Below are 20303 nucleotides of genomic sequence, written 5' to 3' on the forward strand. Positions count from 1 at the left end.
CAGATTACATGTTGACATGTCAAATTTCAATACATGATAAGAGTAAACATGGTTTTGAAACTGAAAACATTCATAGCATTGCTCAGTACTGCTTCTTCCACAGAGGAGCAGTAAGCTTTTGGAGTATTTTTTTTAAAAGTGATATTCCGTACAGTTTGGTCGGTTATAAACGCCATCTCTGCCAGACTGCACACCTGGTATACAACGGTACTGAATTTTAACATTCCCACCTGTATGTTCTCAGTTCATTCAGCCATAAATCATTTTCACGGTGTAGTTTATCACAGACCACTCACCTGGAATAAATCAGTACTGACTTAGAGTTCTGTCCTCTGCTGTACACACTCTTACTGATGCTATTGAGGGCACAAAGAGAGTGCAGCAGACCAGACAGAATGGAGTAACCGAATCACAGCACTGTTAAAAACACAAGTATGCAAGTCCCATTTGGCCACTGACTGTGAATAAGCAACTGGGTGCGGTGGAGTGTTAAGGAAGTACTATGCACAGATATGGCTCATCTGACGGTAAAAGAGAGCAGGTCCAGCCTGATGGCTGTTTCAGCGGCGAGAGCCGTCTGGTCCCGATGTTAAGGCCCTCATGAGGCTTTCGTAGCTGAGGAAGGTGACCGCATTGACCGGGAACGCCCTGAGGCTGTTGAGGAGCAGGCCCTTGAAGAAGACCCGGACACCCTCCTCACGTACGCTTTCGGTGATGCAGTGCAGCACCCCCCGGTAGGCCCGTCCCCCGGCCCCCACCATCTGCAGCCGGGCCTTCACCACGTCCATGGGAGTGGCAAAGGCCCACGTCACCACACCGGCCACACCGCCCGCCATTAACACTGCAAAGGTACCTGCAGGTAAGGAACAAACACGTCATGCAATTATTTTGAAAAAGTGGGAAAATGTCACCATGACAATTGCCTCACTTCAAAAACCCAATTACAATATGTATACTTTATATTATATAAAGCTCAACCTTATAATTGTAATGAATAGTTTTGTTGTGTTACTCAAACATACACTGCACATTATTTTAAATGGACTAGCTGATACTGATAAATACAAAAAAAAACCTGGAACATTTAAATATGTTTAAGCATGTGCCATGATCAAATCTACTCGTTATGTTTAATGTTTGCATTTCCTCCGACTGTGACTACTGACCTGGTTGTTGGCCTTTGTCAGACAGCCACCTAACAGTCAGCTCGTAGGGCAGGAAGTAGAGTCCATAGCAAGGCACATCCCTCAGCGCCAGAGCCCACATTCCCCTGAAGAGTCCCCTGCCTCCCTCCTCCTTCAGGATGGTGGCCACACAGTGCATGGGGCCTCTGTATCGATCTCCTCCTAAACCAGCCCTTCCTTTAGTCTGGCTCTGCAGACGCACTTTCACCAGGTCAATGGGAGCTGTCACTAGCACCTGGAGACGGAGAACATTTCAACAGTTACAGCTAGCACACACGTAAGCTTAAAGGGTTGCTTTCACCTGCAGGCAATATCTAGGGCGATAAGCTAACAGATGTCTCCACCTGCTTTAGCCCATGTGAACCTTAAGTGAATACGAACCTAAAAGAGAGAAAGACTATATGACTGAGTAATTCAAAATCACACAAGTCAGCTTATTATAATGATTGAAGGCACATTTCTTCAGTACAATTCACCTGTGAACCTGTATGTGAAAAAGAATTACGAAGTGCAAATGATGTGTTTCTTTGCATCACTATAGAGCTTGGACGTTTTTAGCATGCACCATCTTACCTGTGCAACACCTGAGAAGCATCCAGCTGTAAAGACAGCAGCTGCAGTTGCATGGTTGCCTTGGCTGCGATCATTCCGTTGAGACTGAGTGAGGTAATCCAAGGCGTTGCTATAGGAACCAAAGACCACTGAATTGCTGATGGCAACAGTCAAGACAGGGAATGCCATGCCCTTAAAAAAGCCAGGGATCTGATTGCAAAGGGACAAAGCAGCATTACCAAAGATTGGACCTACCAGTTACTGATTAACTTTTATGGCGACTAGGTTACAAGATCACCAACCTATCTGTAAATAGGCTAGGAGGCTAGGAAAATAGACTAGTGGAATTTTCTGTTATTCTGGGCAAACCTAGCTGGATAATCACATTGGACAATGGTAATATCATTATGTGGCACTTTGGTAATATTAACTAATGTGTAAGATATCAGTAAAAGGAATGAGAATGTCATTAAAGTGTGTAGCGTGTGACTTGCTTCACTGTGCTGCTGAACACTTACCCCCTCATGTGTATATGTCCTGAAGACACAATCAAGTATTCCTTTGTACTTGGACTGGGTCTGAATGCGTACCTATTCAGATAATACACATTTACTGTAGGCCTGCACACTTCTTTCAGTGGGTTACATGAATATTATCATTTACATATGTGATATGATAAAGACTGTTCCAACCTTTACTGTGTCCATTGGGTGTCCCACAGTCAATCCTACTGCACCTGAAATTAATTAATTTCAGACATGAGACAAAAAAGCTTCAAGAGAATTGCTTGAATAAACTATTTCTGAAACTAAACATTATGTAGTTACCATTAGGCTATTTAACAAAGAAGCATCACGACCATTGAATGAGTATTGTTGCTGTGTAAATCTTTTGAAATGACAACAACTAAAACCTAAGGATTGACGTTAGCTGGCAAGAAGATTTACCTGAAAGCCATCCTGCAACAAACTCTACAAGAGGCATGTTGCACTCCGTCACTGTAGACTCGGCTCAGGAGGATAAGAGCACTCAGATTGACTCTTATGACGTCCACGAGCGGTATACAAGACGTGACATTTGAATACTACAGAAAGAAAAGCAGCTCATTTGATTGTTAATTCTATTTACTACTGCAAAGTCTGCAAAAGGCTAGCTTGCAAATTGATCATCATTCATTGCTTGCAAAGTTCAGAGGTGAGAAGCTGATCTTTGAGCCAAGATTCTCTAAGGGTGCACTTATGGCAAATATGTAGCTAAGGTTAGCCTATTTACGCTATCGAGTTAAACCAATGCCTCCAATTACAATTCCTCATATTTCAATACCGCCCAACAATTATCAGTTTCCCTTGTTGATATTTGGTTAACCAATATAGCTTAACTTTACAGAGACAATGATGTGTACTCTTTATCGCACACATAGTTGTTACAATTCAGGTTAGTCAAGTTTTCAATCTTTGGTGATGCTGCAAAGTATCTCTATATGCATCCTGCAAAAACTCCACAGGACATCTGACGACGCATATTTAAACCTTCGTATGGCGGATACCAACCAATGCTGCGAGATATTTTGTGATTTTAAGTAGCCACCAATACTTCTATCTTCGTCAGCAGCGAACCACAACGTAGTTTGCACGAATCACAGCAGGAAGTAAATAAAGTAATAAAGTAGCTCACCTCATTGTGAAATGCTCTACAAAACGCTGGCGTTCCATAAAATGTATTTTTACGTGTTTCGAAGACTTCGAAGACAGCTCTTCTAGTAAGTTCTACTACTGCCATCCTGTGGCATATATGTGCAAATATTGCCTGCCAATAATCTTGAAATAAGGTTTTTGACATACCAAATCTAATACACCACTGCAAATCATAATGATATCGTAGATGTCATATTTTTCCACAAGATAGGAATGCAAAGCAATTATCCTCAGATATTCTGATCTTAAAATCAAATTAGGGCATCAACAAATCCATTATGGTAGACAAGGTCACAGGTTCAGAGGGGATAGGCTACCTAATAGTTAGTGTGATATGACAATTACAGATAAACACCCGTATGGTAAAATACTCTATGAAAATTTCAGAATTCAGTTTGGCCTTAGTTGCACATATCACACATCAAAGAAGGCTGAAGGTGATGAGTCAAAGTGAACGTGTTATCAGGGAGGCAACACCCAGACTTTGAAAGGCTTGGGGGATAACACAGTCATCTCTTGGGCCTCCAGGCTTGGCCCTACCTCACCTTGAGAAGAGAAGGTGAATCTCTGGAGGAGCGAGGTGAAGAACAGGAATAGCTCCAGCTGGGCCAACTGCTCTCCCAGGCACATCCTGTTCCCTGATCGTAACCACAAACACTGGATGTCACACCGACCACACCATGCTATCAAGTAGACTTTACATAGTAAGTTGCTGTTTAGAAAAATCATTTTTGCCTACAAATGAGATGTTTATGTCTATGTTTAGATTTAAAGCATTTGGCAGACGCCATTATCAAAAGTGACTAACCAAACATTTGGTGACAAAAAAAGAATATTACAGTGAGAAATCAAGCATTGTGTATATTGCTACAAAAGGTGTATAAAATAAATAAATATCAGATAACTCATGATGTGACAGGGAACAGGTTTATTATCACTCATTGTAAGATGAAACTTAAATTAAGAAGGAAGTAAACAGAAAAACCTAAAAGTGTACTGCTCATGTTTAAGATGGCATTTAGAAATTGTCCTCAGGATTAATAAAGTATCCATCTATCTATCTATCTATCTATCTATAAATATTACATAAATTGATCAAATATAAAGAGATAAAGCATGGTACAAGGACTAGTCAGAATAAAATACCTGCAGAATAAACAAAGAAGGCCTCTCTTTTCTTAGATGAGCCCTTGCTGTCAAGGAAATGATTTGGATTAAAATCTGGAGTCTCCCATTTTGACTTGTCTTACAGCACTGAGGAGATACTGGTTATGACCACAGCCCCCTAAAAGAAGACAGAAAGTATACCCGTATTTTTTTAATCATTTGGCACAGTACATCAACTGCCACCAGCATACCATCTACAACCTGTGGTGAAAAGAGCAGACAAGTAAAAGACCTCTGGTATCTGATATCCCCTCAGTGTGGTGTCTCTCTGTGCCATGCTGAGCGTGTTTAAAGGCAGAATGTTACCAGCCTTGGTCGGTAATATAGGGCATGTTGACTGCCAGGCTGGGCTGACGGGATTGTGCCACCACTCTGTCAATCTCTGCGTGGACTGTCTCTTTTATAACTCCACACAAAGTTCATTTCAGAACAACGTCATCTCTCACCACATCCCAGAATGTGTCTAACAGAGTTGGCGTCACATACACCTACTCTGCACTTCTGGATCCTTCATCATGAAGAGTAGAGCCTACCGCAGTGTTCTGGTCACAGTTTCAGTGCCAGCCTCAAACATGTCCAGGCTGCAGTACGTCAGGTTTTCATCTCTGAAACTCTGATTGTTTCTTTATCTGGGTGAAAGATTTGATTTCTCAGAAAGGCAGCAAGCTTACAGTAGTTGCTCAGTATTGTCTCACGGTGTGATCACCGCCTCATGAACCATGGACAAATATCGTAAAGCTAAAAGTCAAGAACAAGCATTTCTTTAACACTACATCAATATATATTTGGTATGCAATCATGTATTTAATCTTTTTATCTTTGCATTTAAAGCAGCAGGAGACCTATGTGACTCTCATTGTTTCATTTATGGATCAATGTAATGATAGGTATTTCTCCTAAACTTCCTTTGGACAAACAGTTTGAGACAAAGGTAGATGAAGCACTTTGTTGTAAAAATCTATCATAATTGACAAACAAAATCTGTTAACCATCCTTCTCCGCAACAGTTTTCAACAGGCTAGTGTCATAGGCTAATAAGATGTACTTTATTGTGTGCCCCACACTCAAACACCAAAGTAACCTCGAGAGAGAAACAAAAGAAGGAAATATTGAGATGTCTTAACATTTAGTAAAAAATGAACATGATTTGTGACCCCATTGCGATATCTCCTTTTACACCATAGGACCATCCGAGAAGCAGGAGATTTAAGACTAAATCCCAATTTCATTTATGTTAATCTCATTGTCTCAGTGTAATAAAGAGATCTCTTTTTAGATTTTCTTTTCTAATGGGACAATTGGCAAGTTGGCTGTTCACCTACAGTACGTGTGTTTTTGGGGGGGTTGCCGACCCGGACCACTGGATTACATACGTATACCATAGCCTGGATGGATAGCATCCATAATATCAGTATGAATTTGAAGACGATACCAAAACTAGCTGCCCATAAAAACAAACTGTATATTGCTGCATAGTATTTCTTTAAAGTACTCATGCAGTGTGAAAGTTTTCTACACCATGTCTTAATTTTGGTTCGATAACAACAATCATATCTACCATAGCCTCAGACTAGCTCTAGGAATACAACGGAGTTTGATCTTGTGAACCCTACAACACATCTGTTGTGAAATGAACGAACACAGAGAGGTGGAGGTTTGGTGATATGTCACTTTAACAACCAAGGAATGTTTACATGACAAATATTAACAGACCTGACCAAAAAAGCACGAATGTGTCACGGTCAGTCTAGTCTGACTTAGAAGCTTGCGATATGCATGTCTTTGAAACTGTCTGGTATACAATAATTCTGTATATATAACAGAAAACACAACCTATCTGAGCAAGGGGTGTACGCACAAGTAAAATAGATTCTGCAATGAGGTTAAGAAGTGTTTGGAAGTCAGTTGAACTGTTGTTGAAGTGCTTTCCTAACACCAAAAATCCAATGGCATTGGCCACAGCGTTGTTAAGTTTGGCATGAGGATCAAAGGCAGCGCCTAAAAGAAGTCATGCCAGTGAAACTGATAATCTCAATTTAATTAATGTATGTACAATAAAGGTTAGTTTCTATATATATATATAGGCCATTCTACCGAATTGGTGCAAAGTCAGGTCGGAAATAGTTTGAATTTGTTTATGTTTTATTCCCAAAACTTTGTCCGTATGTATATTGTACCATATCTAAAGTACCCATATCTAGTAAAAGAACCATCAATTTTTATATTGTATTTTCAGAATGTGTTGGAATGTTTTTACTCTTCCAAAAATTGTCACTACCGAAACATCACATTTACTATAGTAAAAAAGTGTTATTATTGACCTGTTCAGATTGTGTTTTCTTCCCTTCTCTGAAGAGTACTTTTACAAATTTTTCTTGAAGGTTTTCACAATGAAATCCATAAAAATGAAATTTTTACCAAATTTCCCAGTTCAATTTATACAATTCATCAAAATCTAAGTGCAATATTTCTTTGTAAAATGCAAAATACTGATCATATTGATTCCAGAGTTGTTGATTGATGACATTGAACATACATTAATCCAATCAGTATCATAACATTTTAGTTGATTACTCAATATACTTATTTTTTTTTACAAAAAATGTACCCCCCCCCCCCCCCCCCCCCCTAATTTTGGGGATTAAAAATATATATATATAAATTATATAAAATATTGTATTATTACTGCTATTATTTTTACTGATATATGTTAGAGAGAGAGAGGGGGATTGGTAATTAAATTATGACAGACATAATTTAAAAAAGAAATTTGCATTTATTTTGTGGAACTGTAGCCTAAAACCTACATAGCAATTGTACCAACATACCAACAACAAGTAGCCTACAAACGCTATGAACTACTCACAAATTGTATTAGAGAGATAGGAGGTTGTCCCCTTCCCCAGCTTGTTCCCATATTTCTTAATGTGTGTTCTGCTAAGAAACGGTCAAACTTGCTGAGAAGCTCTAGTATCCCAAGGTAATTGCTACGTGGTGATCCGAAAGTCTCTTCACTTCCACGGAATGAAAGACCGCGCTCTGACAGAAACCTAGTCACCTCAACCACTCGCTTAAGAATAGCTCTCCTCATCTTTTCACTGGTGGATTAATTCACAGTAAATTCCCCGGGCCATTCATTTTTCGTTTTTTAGCCCCACTTTCGTTTTTTCTTATCGTTTCATGCGAAGCCATTGTTGTCTTACATGCTTTGATACCGGTAACGACACGTTACGCTAATAGAACGTGGACTTCACTACGGCTGGGGAAATGCATTAAAAAGATCAAAATATGATAATTTTTTTTTTTTTACCCCCCGCGCCGGGGCCCCCTAGTGGCCGGGGCCCCCTAGTGGCCGGGGCCCGGGGCAGTAGCCCCTTCTGCCCATTGCCCAAACGCGGCCCTGCCCATTCAACCATGAGGGACAGGGATGCAGTGTCACTGCATGGTCAAAAATGCAGGGTCGTGGCTAAAACACAGGCTCAGCCAATGGACTAAAACTCTTGTGTTTCGGTAGTGTCATGAAAACTGGGGACATGATTTTTTGAGTATAGTTTATTTATTTAAAAACTAAACCCACAATAAATCTAAATCTTACAACTTCTATTTAAACTAAATCATAAAGATCTTTGAAATAACACTATTGAAAAAAAAATTGTTTTAAGTGTTATTTACAGAAATTCAAATTTAGATGTCAGGGTGGGGGACAGCTACTTCCCAATAGAAAGTTCCCTATAAATGATGACTTTGTATATATTTAGCTTATCACTATCTCATTAAATGCCTTGGGTTTAAATAGACCATAACCTATTCTTAGTTAATATCTATGGCTAAATACTTAATTGTTTTGTAAATAGTTTTTATTGTTCAGGGACTGCACTTTACACAAATTCGGTAGAATGGTCCATATATATAAACTAGCCAATATTATACATACATATATCTCCTCTTGGATGGAGCATGTTTCATCCTGCACCCATTAATGCACAACTGACATTCCTGATTAGGAAACCAAATCCAGGTGCATACTTCACCTGAATCCCCCTCACTGACAGCACACATATCTGCCTACAGAAAGCCATTAGCAGGTGTATGAGGCTGGATTTTTTTTTAGGTCAGTAAGATTTTACTGTGTAGGGTTAGGCGAGGGTTAGGGTAAGTTAAACCTGACGCTGTTCCCAATGTCAACAGTGAAAGCACAGTACTCAGGGCTGGATTGAGAGTGCACAGTAGCCACACAACATGCCTGTGGTGTTTAGTTTTTGATGACAACTATAGCCTAAAGTTATGTGTAACCAATTCAGTTTAACCACTACTACCTTGCTACACTGATTTCATCACAGAATGTGTATCAAGTTTTCTGCTCTTGCCAATGTTTAGTTAAAAATCGTTTTCAGAGCACCAGGTTACAAAAGTCAGTCAGTGACATTTAAATTAGAAGAAGCACAATGGGTGATGAGACTGTTACCTTTGCATTCCACTTAATGTAAACATTGTAAGAAGAAACACAATGGTAGTATCTGGTCACCATTGTAATGATTAAAATTCGTGCTCAAGACATTTCCCAATAAAGAATGGCAGTATCAATGTCATGGCACAAAAGCACTCAGAACTAAATACAATACCTACCCATTTGTGTCTTATCAATGAATATGTATGTGAGAACATTGAATATGAAATTGACCTCTTATAGACAGTCATTACAAAACTTGGTAAAAATGTGTAAAAACATATATTATATAAATTATGAGCATTTCTGTATGTAATTTTCATTTTTTTTTTTTACATCATGAGCTTTTACATTAGGCCTTTAAATTCACAAAATAAACTTTGAAAGGGGCAATACGAGGACAATAGATGATAACGTTATCTTATTTATAGGGTGATGATAAAACCAATGAGAACAATAGATGATAACATTACCTTATTTATAGCGTGATGGTCAATACCAATGAGGACATAGAGGGATAACCCATGGTCCAGGAGGAAAGTTTAGTGAATTTATTTTCTTCCATGTTTTGATGATGAGTAAAAAAAAAAGAAGAAGTACCAACAAACTGCCCTTTGTGTCACACCAATTGAAAATACCAGTAAAAAGCATTGAATGCATTCAAATACCAGTAAAAAGCATTCACAGACTATCATTCAGCAGTCATTGAAGTGAATAATACCAGTAAAAAGCATTGCGCAGACTATCATTCAGCAGTCATTGAAGTGAATAATACCAGTAAAAAGCATTGCACAGACTATCATTCAGTAGTCATTGAAGTGAATAATACCAGTAAAAAGCATTGCGCAGACTACCATTCAGCAGTCGTTGAAGTGAATAACAGAGAGACATGAGGCAATCAAAGTCCATTCTGTATTTAACTCCTTCTCAACTGGACAGACCTCCAATCAAACTATATACACTGGTTGTTGACAAGGTTACATCTCATCTGACGTAAAACCAAAATTACTTAAGTTATTGGTTTCTTGTGTGTATCCTTTTCTGCATAATGCACCAGCACTACACTATAATGTTATGTGATATGACTAAACACAAAAAAGTGTGTCAGTCTTAGGAAGATAGGGGGAGCATGGCAAGAGCTCACACTCTTGTGTAACCGCCAATGAATGGTCTCCATGGCAACGCTGTCCCCCCCCCCCCCTTTCACCGATCCCCAGCCAAAAAAAGAAAGAAGGTGCCACTTTATTTTCTTGTTTTAGATATCCGCAAAAGTTAATACATTCGAGAACTTGTGAATTCATCAGACAATGAAATTGTGAAAAGGTTAGTGTCATAGTCAAAGTGCAGTAAAAGAGAATAATTTGTTTTGCCAATGGCACTGAACAAGACAGTTCACTGTTTATTTAAGCTATGTATTGTACAATAATAGCTCAAAATCCACTAAACCCAGCCCTGAAATCAGTGCAGCTAAAAACACTGAAATATTTGACATTTTGCAATAACAGTGATGACTGACCACTGATACAGTCATAAGCATATTTAATTTATGCATGCCACAATTGTTCATAAAATGTGATAGTTTGCCAACAGATCATGCTGAGTGAGAACATGCTGCATACTGAAAATCTGGATGAGGGAGTTTAAATGGCGGCCATACTAATGGCTACTATATTGGCCAGCGTGAAAGATCTGAATTTGAATCGTCCACAGTTTTCATGAAAATTTTCAGAATCAGAGCAGTATTATGTATGTATGTTAACACATACAAGTAATTTTGTTCAGGCCATTGGGGACTCTCAAGAAATACAGCCAATGAATAAGAATCAGAAAGGTTTTTTACTGCCAAGTAGGTTTTCACCTACCAGGATTTTTTTGTGGGACGTTGGTGCAAACAATAAACATACACAATAAACAATACACATATTAAGTTATTATACACATATTAAGTTATTAATCATAGGAAAAACTAATTATAAAATAGATTTAAAAATTTACAGAATATATTAAATGGAAAATGCAGGACTAGTGTGCAATTAAGAGTTCAGGATTAGTCCGTGTTGGGGGGCTGGGCTCCAGGGCCTTGTTAATGAGGCCAGCCGCAGACGGGAAGAAGCTGCTCTGGTGGCGTGAGGTTTTGGTCCTGATGGACCGCAGCCTTCTGCCGGAGGGGAGGGTCACAAAGAGTTTGTGACCAGGGTGGTACATATTATTTACAGACAATACCCAATACACAAGCAATGCACAGATTATGTTAAACACAAACCATATACACAAAGTGCAAGTGTGTGTGTGTATGGTAGTGCAAACAACAATAATGTGGGAATGAAATTGTGATGTATAAGTATTGTACAATACAGTATTTATAGATGTTAAGGAGGGTGTAATAACCATCTAAAGAAAGAAGAGTAGAAACGTGGAGAACGTGGATGAGGATGCTGTGAGAGGAGCAGTGCTGAGGGCTGTCTCAAAGTCTGCTAGAATTACATCAAGGTTGAGTCGACAGTTACATTTTACATGGCAGCTGTAATTACTTGATAAATGAATATATCAGCACCACTATGATAACTTAAAGCATATACGTATTTCAGCTGACGTTTTGCTTGTGTTCATTCAGTGACTGTAAACTCAACTAAGCTAAACATATTAGCTATAATACACTTCTGCACCATATCATTTCTGGTATATCTTGCTGGTTTTAAAAATGGCGTTTGTTGTTGTCTTCCATTAACATTGTGTTTAACCAATAAGAGTCAACCATTACTGCAAGCACCACCCAGCAGTTTCAGGGCAGCACAGAAGGACCAATCCGGGGGTAGGTACTATTTTGCCCCGAAAATGGCCTCGAAAGAGGTCTTTCAGGGAAGGTTCCTGCTGTGGAAAACCTCCTTTTCCAGCTTTTCAGAGGAGTTTATTTTAGCCAGTCTGATCTCCTTTGTCAGTGAGTTTCTGGCCTGCTTATACAGGGCTCTGTCCCCACTTCTGTAGGATCCTCCTTGGCCTGACAAAGTAGTCTTTTAGTCTTGGCTGGGAGCCATGGCTTGTTGTTGTTGTATTTGCAGAAGGTCTTGGTTGGCACACACATCTTCACAAAAGCTGATGTCAGTGTCAGTCAGTCAGTTTGTTCAGGTTGACGGTTCCGCTTGAAAAACACTCCAGTTGGTGCAGTCAAAACAATCTGGCACTTCCTGCTTTGCCTCTATGGAGCATTGACTCACTGTGCCCTACCACAGGCTTTGCAGGTTTAAGTTTCGGCCTGTAGGTTGGAGTAAGATGAACCCAGCAGTGATCAGAGTGCCCCCAAAGCTGCCTGGGGAATAGAGTTATCTGCATCTTTAAGAATAAGGATATTTATGCCCAAACACCACCAGTTAAAGAATCCTCTTCCTGAAACCCTTATACAGCATCATTTTGTAGACCACATTGATACCAGGGGTGTTCACACTACTGTTTCCACTTAATTTGTACTCCATGAAGCCATGGAGGAAAGTACCTTCTGAATTTCTCTGCATTTTCATTTTTTGTTGCAAAACTGAACTTTGTCTCTGACTAGCACAAGACATTTTCTAAATGGTACGTAACCTTTTAATCTGAATGTTTTTTTGTACATGCTAATGCAAAATGAGTACCAAAATATGACCAAATAGCCTAAATAGCTGAATGACAACACAGGATTTGAACTTAAAATGCATGCAAAGAAGTCATATATGTCAGTGAGTCCTGTATGGGACCGTTTCTAGTTTAACAGTGAAAGCGGTACAAGCGAATGCATGGTAAATTCAGGTAACAGCACCTGTGGCGTAGCAATGAAATGGGAAAATCCCCAAAATCTCAAAGTTTACCTTCAAAGTCACCCCCGACATGAATAGCCTACACTTATCTTTGGGAGAGGATGTAGTAAAAAGACAGGATAAAAGTAGCCTCGAAGACAAGCAGGTAAGTAGATATGAAGGCTAACTTCTCTTTCGCAAGACAATGTAGGCCTTACGTTACATACTTAAACCTGGCCAAATTCTGAACAGCACGGCAATATACAAGGAAAACTTCATTTCCCATGTTCACTTGATCATGCCTGACCATATGTAGCTAGCCTAGTGGAGACTCTGGAAACAACATATAGCCTAGTCACTTGGAGCTTATGAGACAAATTCTTCTTTCACTTTTATCAAAAGCACGTTACAAAACACGTTGACATGACACACAGATAGTAGTTGGTTTGATTTACCCGTGGAGCCCTGACATAGGTTAGTGATTTGTTTAGTAGAGCTACCCCCAGGCAGGGGTAGAAGAAACGTCCGGGCATGCCTGATAATATGTAAACATTGCTTTTCCATATGGACGTTTTTGCTCTTGTTTGTCTGTGCAGTTGTATAGGATTTGCATTTACAAGTCATTGTTATCAGAAAAAGTCTGTAAAATCCAATACAGGATTGTTCAGGAAGATTGATTTAGTGGCAGGCGCATTTTTGGGCGACTATACAGTCCGACTTTGGGCTGTGAAAGAGCGGACCGTCCTCAGAGCACGTGCAATTGGTCTACTGGATGACCACTGTCGTCCAGCTCCACTAGGATTGGTTGTAAAGGTAGTCCATCTAAACAGGCACGCGCTTGGGATATATAAGGCAAGGAAACCCTTCGTTCTGTGAGATTCTGCAGATGAGTTGAAAGTTGTCAGTGCAGCTTAGAAGAGTGGAGTTGGGGGGAAAACAGATAATGCTCATTAACATACACTTTATCACACATAACTATTTCGTTGCTGAAAATGTCATTTTAAAAGAAATTCAGTTTAATCTAAAGGAGTCTCCTCCAAAATTATGTTTTGATTTTGTAACATAACGTTAGCTAGCTAGATAACGATCAATACTGCTAGCTAACTGAAGTTACGCTGGCGGTGTTAACGTTAGCTTTGCATACATTCTATCGTGATCTTGGTAACCCTTCTGAGTCGACTGTTTTTCTTGTCGATGTTGAAAAATAAGTCGAGTGAGGCTAAAGGTAGTGTCGCTTTAAGAGGAGGCGGAGAAAGCGCCACTGTAGCTGGTGTGTTGAGAGTGCTGGGTATTTTAGCGACAACATTGACCGTATGTGTGCATTTTCCTTCAATGGAACTCTGTCTCGATGTTTCATGATTTATTCATGACTGTGAGAGGAACGTGACGTGCAGAGGCGGGTAACTTATATACAGAATATAGACTGTCCCGGAGGCGGGTTCACGCATAGCAAAGGTGGGTGTCCACTACTGTTAACACTTGTATGGTAGTCTAGCCACATAGCTACAACGTTACCATGACGTCTTCAGAGCCACCTGTTTTCATTTTCACTGTTAATGTATGAGTAGAGTTAGTAACTGCCCATTATGAGAACCTAACGTTACTTGTATTACTTCTAATAACAGTCAATACTTTCCCTCCCCCCCTTGCTTTGTTAGATACAATACTAGCATATCATGTGAATGTTATGGTTATGCTTGCTATATATTATATCCCCTTGCAATCTATTTCATGGTCATATCTATGCGTCAATGAAAAAACATTACTGTATTAGTATTTGATGACTGTTAATTTGTGTTTTAGGTCAATGCCATACCATATGTCAACTGTGTTGCAAGGAAGATGATAGAGATGTCTGTTGACAAAAAGACTGTTTTGCCTCAAGAGGGGAGATCAGTTGGCTCCCATCAACAATCCACAAGCAGCTTTAATAATAATACTTTAATGTTGGAGGAGACTCCTGTCAAACACAATAGCAAGGATGATGGTGGTACAGAGGTTGAGATGGGCAGCACAGCAAATGCACTGGAGGCCAATACCTCTGACACCAAGGATCTGGAGAAAAGTGACGGCCATCCCCAGGAGTCAAACAGTGGACTGCAGCAAAATGCACAACAGCCAAAGCTCAACAAGCGACGCACCACACTAAGCTCCGGCTTCAAGCACCCCATGTCTGGAAAGAGGCGTCGACGTGCCAATTCCGAGAGCAACCCTGTCCTTCCCACCAACTTCCTGTTGGGCGGCAACATCTTCGACCCGCTCAACCTCAACAGCCTGCTGGACGAGGAGGTGAACCGGGCGCTGAACGCAGAGACGCCCAAATCCTCCCCTCTGCCAGCCAAGAGTCGTGAGCCTGTAGAGATTCTCATCCCCAGGGACATCACAGATCCTCTGAATCTGAACAGTGGCTTCACAGGAGATGCGGGTGCCCTTATATCCCCACTGAAGAGTGGTGGGCGAAGACGGCACCGTAACCGCCATCACGGAGGAGGAGGTGGAGGAGGGCCGACCGGTTTGTGCGCTGCTGTACAGCTGGAGCTTTCAGAGGGTGAAAGATCTGTAGAGGGGGCACCTGCTACAGCCGAGGAAACCCCCTCGACATCTTTACCACACCCTCTGTCAGGCACCACGGTAGGCAACACTCTCCCAGAGGGCGCGTCCCTGCTCAACCCTTTGCCTTCCACAGGTGCCAAGCCCGCCACCGTCGACACCCTCAGTGAAGACTTGAGTAACTCCAGCTTCCTCAACAGGAAGTCCCAGGCTCCGCAGAGGTTCGGCGGCCAAGTCGTGGCAGTTGGCTCGGATGCCACGCTGGTGCGTTCGTCGACAGGCCCGGCTCCTCCGCACCTGCCCACTCGCCAGCGCAAGCGCCGCCGCGTCTCCAGCAGGTCTGAGAACTCTGAGAAAGCGTCGTCGGTCCCCCCAGCCAAGCACCCCAGACCAGAGAGGGGGCGGGAGCCTGCCCCGGTGAAGCACGGCCAGCCTTTCCACACGCCGGTGGTGGGCTCAGGATCGAGGACAATCAGTCGGCGGATGCACTCCAATCACCGTGGGCCCAACCAGCAACCGAAGAAGAAGTTCCAGTATGGCAACTACACCAAATATTACGGCTACCGAAACCCGGGGACGAGTGACGACCCACGTATGGAGATGCTGAAGCCTGAGTGGTTCCAAGGCAAAACTGTGCTGGACCTGGGATGCAACACTGGCCACCTTACCATGTCCATTGCCAAGCAGTGGCGGCCCAGTAGGATCGTGGGACTGGACATCGATGGAGGGTTGATCCATGCCGCCAGGCAGAACATCCGATACTACCTCTCAGAGATCCAGGCCCGCGAGGCCCGACGGCACGGCGAAGAGGATGGGCAGCGGGGTCGTGTGACGGACGACAGAAAGGATGGTGTGTGTGAAGAGAAGAGGGAGCACAGAAATGACCCCATGGAAGAAGACCGAAAGGAGAGGCCAGTGACTGATAGGGGATTGAAGTCCAACAAAGCAGAGCAGGGAGGAAATGGTTTGGACGAGAGACAAAGGGCGGTGGAGAGGAATGAAGAACGAACGAGTGAGAAAAAGGATGGGGGAGGCGGGAGAGGCTCCCCAAAAGGTGGTGGCACCTTCCCCGTGTCTCTCCGCATCTCTCGAGGCCCTATTGCTGCTCCGCCTCTTCCACGATCACCCAGCCAACAGCGGGGAAGCTTCCCTGCTAATGTGTCCTTTGTCACAGTAAGACATGTTTCTTTTGATTTGTTTCCAGCACGTAACCAGCATTTGTGTTCCATATTTGAAGGGACATATAACCTTTTGGGTTGAGTGAGGAATATAATGACATTAAGCTCAGAGCCTACCTCATCAGTTTTTATACTGTCAGAGGTCAGGATAAAAGTACACTTTGAAAGAGGCCCTTGTGTTTTAAGATCGCACAGATACTGCGATGAGGGGGAAAAATGGCTTCAGTATTAGTGAACAGCTCTTAAAACAATCATTGTCCAATAAATAGTTGTTCTGTCTTTAATGACATCATCCTCTCTTTATTTATCCACAGGGAAACTATGTTCTAGAGGCGGACCAGCTGCTGCTCCCAGAGAAGGAGGAGTACGATGTGATTCTCTGTCTCAGTGTCACCAAGTGGGTCCACCTGAACTGGGGCGACGCCGGCCTGAAGCGCCTCTTCCGCAGGGCCTACAGACACCTGCGACCCGGGGGCCTCCTCATCCTGGAGCCCCAGCCCTGGAGCTCTTATGGCAGGAAGAAGAGACTAACGGTAAGGAAGAGAAGTCAGCTCAGACTAATTAACTGGTCGCCATTTTGGACCATTGCACTGATAGTAGATTGGGAAAGGAAAAAAAAACTCCATTCTTATGAATCTTATTTGACAGAGCTTCACTTCATAGAGCAGCTATTCACATATTGAGGTTTACAAATTTAGACCAAACTTGCAAAGTAAGCAAGGGAACTGCAGTGCTATATGTAGTCCAAAAATGGAGAACACTGGAGTTGGCTATTATTCAGACTATGTACAGGAATGAGGAATAGATGATCTAACATGAGGATGTTTTTGCTGTAGAAGCTTGGACAGGATAACGTCATTAAGTGATTTGTAGTCCAACCTAAGCTATGGTGACAGTGCTGTGGTTTCTGTGTAAAGCGTGTAGTGATGGCATGAGCCCCCTTCTGTGTCTGGTGGATAGGAGCGGAGTCTTTCAAGACACTGCAGAGCCTTTCATTTCTGGAACGCACAGGACCGAGCCGCTGCCCACAGAGCTTTTATGCCGTTTGCAGTCAGGATAGCATAATTTGGGCTTTTTAGTCAGCGTAGCTTTTGCTGATTAAGGATCCGAAAACCGTGCTGTGTTCTTTTTTTGTAACTTTCCTCGGCAGTTACACGCCCTACTTTTGCGTTGTCTTCCAGGACACCATCTATAAGAACTATTTCAACATCCACTTAAGGCCAGATCAGTTCTCTACGTACCTGACCTGCGAGGTGGGCTTCAGCAGCTACGAGTTCATTGGGACGCCAGAGCATCTGTCACGAGGTAAGCCGTCCTCATGCCTCAAGGAGTTCTTGAGTTGTTTTTGTTTTCCAGTGTAGGCAAGCAGGGTGACCATGATCTGGATAACTGTACTGAGCACTGGCATGGTTTTGCTTACATTTATATTTTATCTTCAAGTAGGACCGGGTGTATTATAATACGTAGTAATAAATATCATTTAATGAAAATAGTTTCCTACCTGATGGAACAAATTAGTTTCATTCTCCTGCAATGCAGTTTACTTACAGACTATCCATTTTTGAACTGTGAAGATGTAAGCTGAAGATGTTAGCATGTTAGAACATTTATAACAAAAGATCAATGAGCATCATAAGTAACTAATGAAACCCTTGTCTATTCAATTCAATGAAGCCATAAGATAAATTAAATGTATGCATCCAGCCCAAGTTGGGGCCAGGTGTTGGTAAAGGTAAACTGGAGAACAAGGTGTCTCGATATTAATTAATTACACTTAGAAGATGTCTGTCCAGACCTTAATGAAGTGCAGTTATATCCTGTAAAATGTGACCGCTAGAAGGCTGTGTTTTGCCACCATGCAGTCAAACATTTCTTTATATTGCTATTAGTTTGCTAACTTCAAATTGCCACTGCCCTTTTTGTGTCAGTTTTGTGCTAGTGATGAGCTTAGTTGATTCTGTCATTTGTTTCATTTCATAAATGTTTATATCGTTTTTTCAGGTTTTCAGAGACCGATCTACCTATTTCACAAAGGACCGTCAAGCAAGTGATGACTTCCAGTCAAAACCAAACACCCAGAGAAGACATTGGGTTTCGCTTTGGCTGCCTCATGTCTTCACCGAGGTTTGGGACATCAAATTGGAAACGGGGACCAAAAGAGGAACTCAATCAGATCTTTGTAATTGGACATCTAAACATTACATGGTTGCACTGAAACGAGGTGACTGACTCCGCTCCCTGAAGGCCAAAGTCGACATTAGAACCAGGAGAGATAACTTTTCAAATGTGTAGGAGCTTTTGAAACGACTTGCACAAAGGGAAGGATGGGGGGGGGGGGGGGGGGGGACACACACACACAGATGTATCACCCTTTTGTGTCATACTTTGTGTTATAATCAGTTTGTTTTGAACAAGAGGAATTTGTCACTTTTTTGTAACAGGCCAGAAGGCCGGTGACAAGCACAGACCCAAAATGATAGCCTTTACTTTTTTTGCTCAAGTAATCTAATACCCGTTATCATTCATTCAGTTTGTTTGTTTGTTTTTATTTTGTCATGTTCAACTTTGGAAGATGTTTTAGTGGACAAGCGCTCACGCTTCACTTTCATTTACAAGTTTTTGCTGTTGGAGAAACTACTTTGTATTCTTCTTGGTGTTAAGTTGGAATGGAGAAACCCTGTTGCCGTTCTAGAGGTCTAAAACGATCATTTTAAAAATGATGTCCAACTTTTTACTAGTGTTTATTTATGGCTGCTACCATGGATGAAGGCAAGGACTCCCCATCATTTAACTTCCCATCATCCCAAAGTCACTTGAGTACTTAACAAACCAGGACAAACTGTGCTTGTTTTTGATATTTTATAATCCAACAGATGTACACAATTTTAAAGCAACCTGGTTGACCAAATGGATACTTTTAGTTCATTCTTTTTTACGGTTCTAACAACCTTTGAGACATGCCACCTGCAGTACAGTACATGACCGTCATGGAACGCCACTCAGATCACCACAATGACTTAAAAAAAAAAACCTCTTCAAAAAAATATCTATCTTGAGGTTATCAAAGTGTCATAAAAGTATAGCAACATATCACCACTTGGCTCAAGTGCAATATGCTCTATTCTCCCCATGGACATGACAGGAAAAAAGTATGATGCTAATGGAAATGTCCAATTGAATGTGTTTGTGATTAGCAAAATATGAATAAGAGTTGATGCTAAATGCCCAGTTCATAATGATGTTTTTGTGGAATTCCAAATATTAAATCATTCTAATTGCCAATATTCAAAAGTATTGAAAATGTTCAGTAGTGACCAAATTGAAGCCACACATTTTGACCAGGTACAAAAATCTGCTGTCATGTTCAAATTTGGCTTTTTTGGTTTCTGGCCTTGGTGTTTTCATGGTTAACAGTGGAGACATTTGTCCCTTTTCTCGGTTGCACACAATAAGCAAATAAAACAGACAAAGCGTGGTCTGCCCCCCGCCCCCTCCCTCCCCTCCCCATGGTCCTAAACAACCCAGAACCGCTTTGGTTTTTGGTTTTTGGTTTCACGACTGCCTTGGCATGCAAGTCCTCTCCCTGTGAGTCCATCACATGGAGATAAGCTTTTGTTTTGGATGTTCAGGAACAAAAACTGATGTAATTAGGCAGGGTTTAGGAGCCAGGTAGACATTTTGAATGTTGAAAATGAAACACGAGGACTGAGTTGGGTGTTAGTTTTGCAGAGTGTGAGCCTCTACAGTAGGAAGGTCTTTGACAG

The 20303-nt window shown here is 41.5% G+C and overlaps 2 protein-coding genes across 2 annotated transcripts; one reads left to right on the forward strand and one right to left on the reverse strand.

Annotated features, from left to right (window-relative positions):
• Window positions 1-438: 438 nt before the first annotated feature.
• Window positions 439-3427, reverse strand: slc25a45 (solute carrier family 25 member 45). Its single transcript, XM_080847619.1, has 7 exons — window positions 3411-3427; window positions 2684-2820; window positions 2429-2472; window positions 2255-2326; window positions 1758-1946; window positions 1167-1419; window positions 439-853 (listed from the first exon to the last, which is right to left on the reverse strand). Exons 2-7 carry the CDS (start codon window positions 2718-2720, stop codon window positions 561-563), a joined length of 888 nt encoding a protein of 295 aa, XP_080703745.1. The 5' UTR covers window positions 2721-2820; window positions 3411-3427; the 3' UTR covers window positions 439-560.
• Window positions 3428-13727: 10300 nt separating this feature from the next.
• Window positions 13728-18850, forward strand: mepcea (methylphosphate capping enzyme a). The gene is made up of 5 exons (XM_080847557.1): window positions 13728-14266; window positions 14615-16534; window positions 16854-17072; window positions 17721-17844; window positions 18541-18850. The coding sequence occupies exons 2-5, from the start codon at window positions 14654-14656 to the stop codon at window positions 18588-18590; spliced, it is 2274 nt and encodes a 757-aa protein (XP_080703683.1). The 5' UTR covers window positions 13728-14266; window positions 14615-14653; the 3' UTR covers window positions 18591-18850.
• Window positions 18851-20303: the final 1453 nt, after the last annotated feature.

The sequence above is a fragment of the Sprattus sprattus genome (assembly GCF_963457725.1).
Source record: "Sprattus sprattus genome assembly, chromosome: 1".
In the NCBI taxonomy this organism is placed as follows: Eukaryota; Metazoa; Chordata; class Actinopteri; order Clupeiformes; family Clupeidae; genus Sprattus; species Sprattus sprattus.

What these genes read in the sequence shown, in the direction of transcription:
- mepcea (XM_080847557.1), top strand. Translation starts at nt 14,654, where the DNA reads ATGATAGAGATGTCTGTTGACAAAAAGACTGTTTTGCCTCAAGAGGGG. An exon ending in GCAGGAAGAAGAGACTAACG is followed by an intron (nt 17,073 to 17,720) that starts GTAAGGAAGAGA and finishes GTTGTCTTCCAG; the next exon opens with GACACCATCTATAAGAACTA. An exon ending in GCCAGAGCATCTGTCACGAG is followed by an intron (nt 17,845 to 18,540) that starts GTAAGCCGTCCT and finishes TCGTTTTTTCAG; the next exon opens with GTTTTCAGAGACCGATCTAC.
- slc25a45 (XM_080847619.1), bottom strand. Translation starts at nt 2,720, where the DNA reads ATGCCTCTTGTAGAGTTTGTTGCAGGATGGCTTTCAG. An exon ending in TGTTGCAGGATGGCTTTCAG is followed by an intron (nt 2,473 to 2,683) that starts GTAAATCTTCTT and finishes AATTAATTTCAG; the next exon opens with GTGCAGTAGGATTGACTGTG. An exon ending in TGACAAAGGCCAACAACCAG is followed by an intron (nt 854 to 1,166) that starts GTCAGTAGTCAC and finishes CCTTACCTGCAG; the next exon opens with GTACCTTTGCAGTGTTAATG.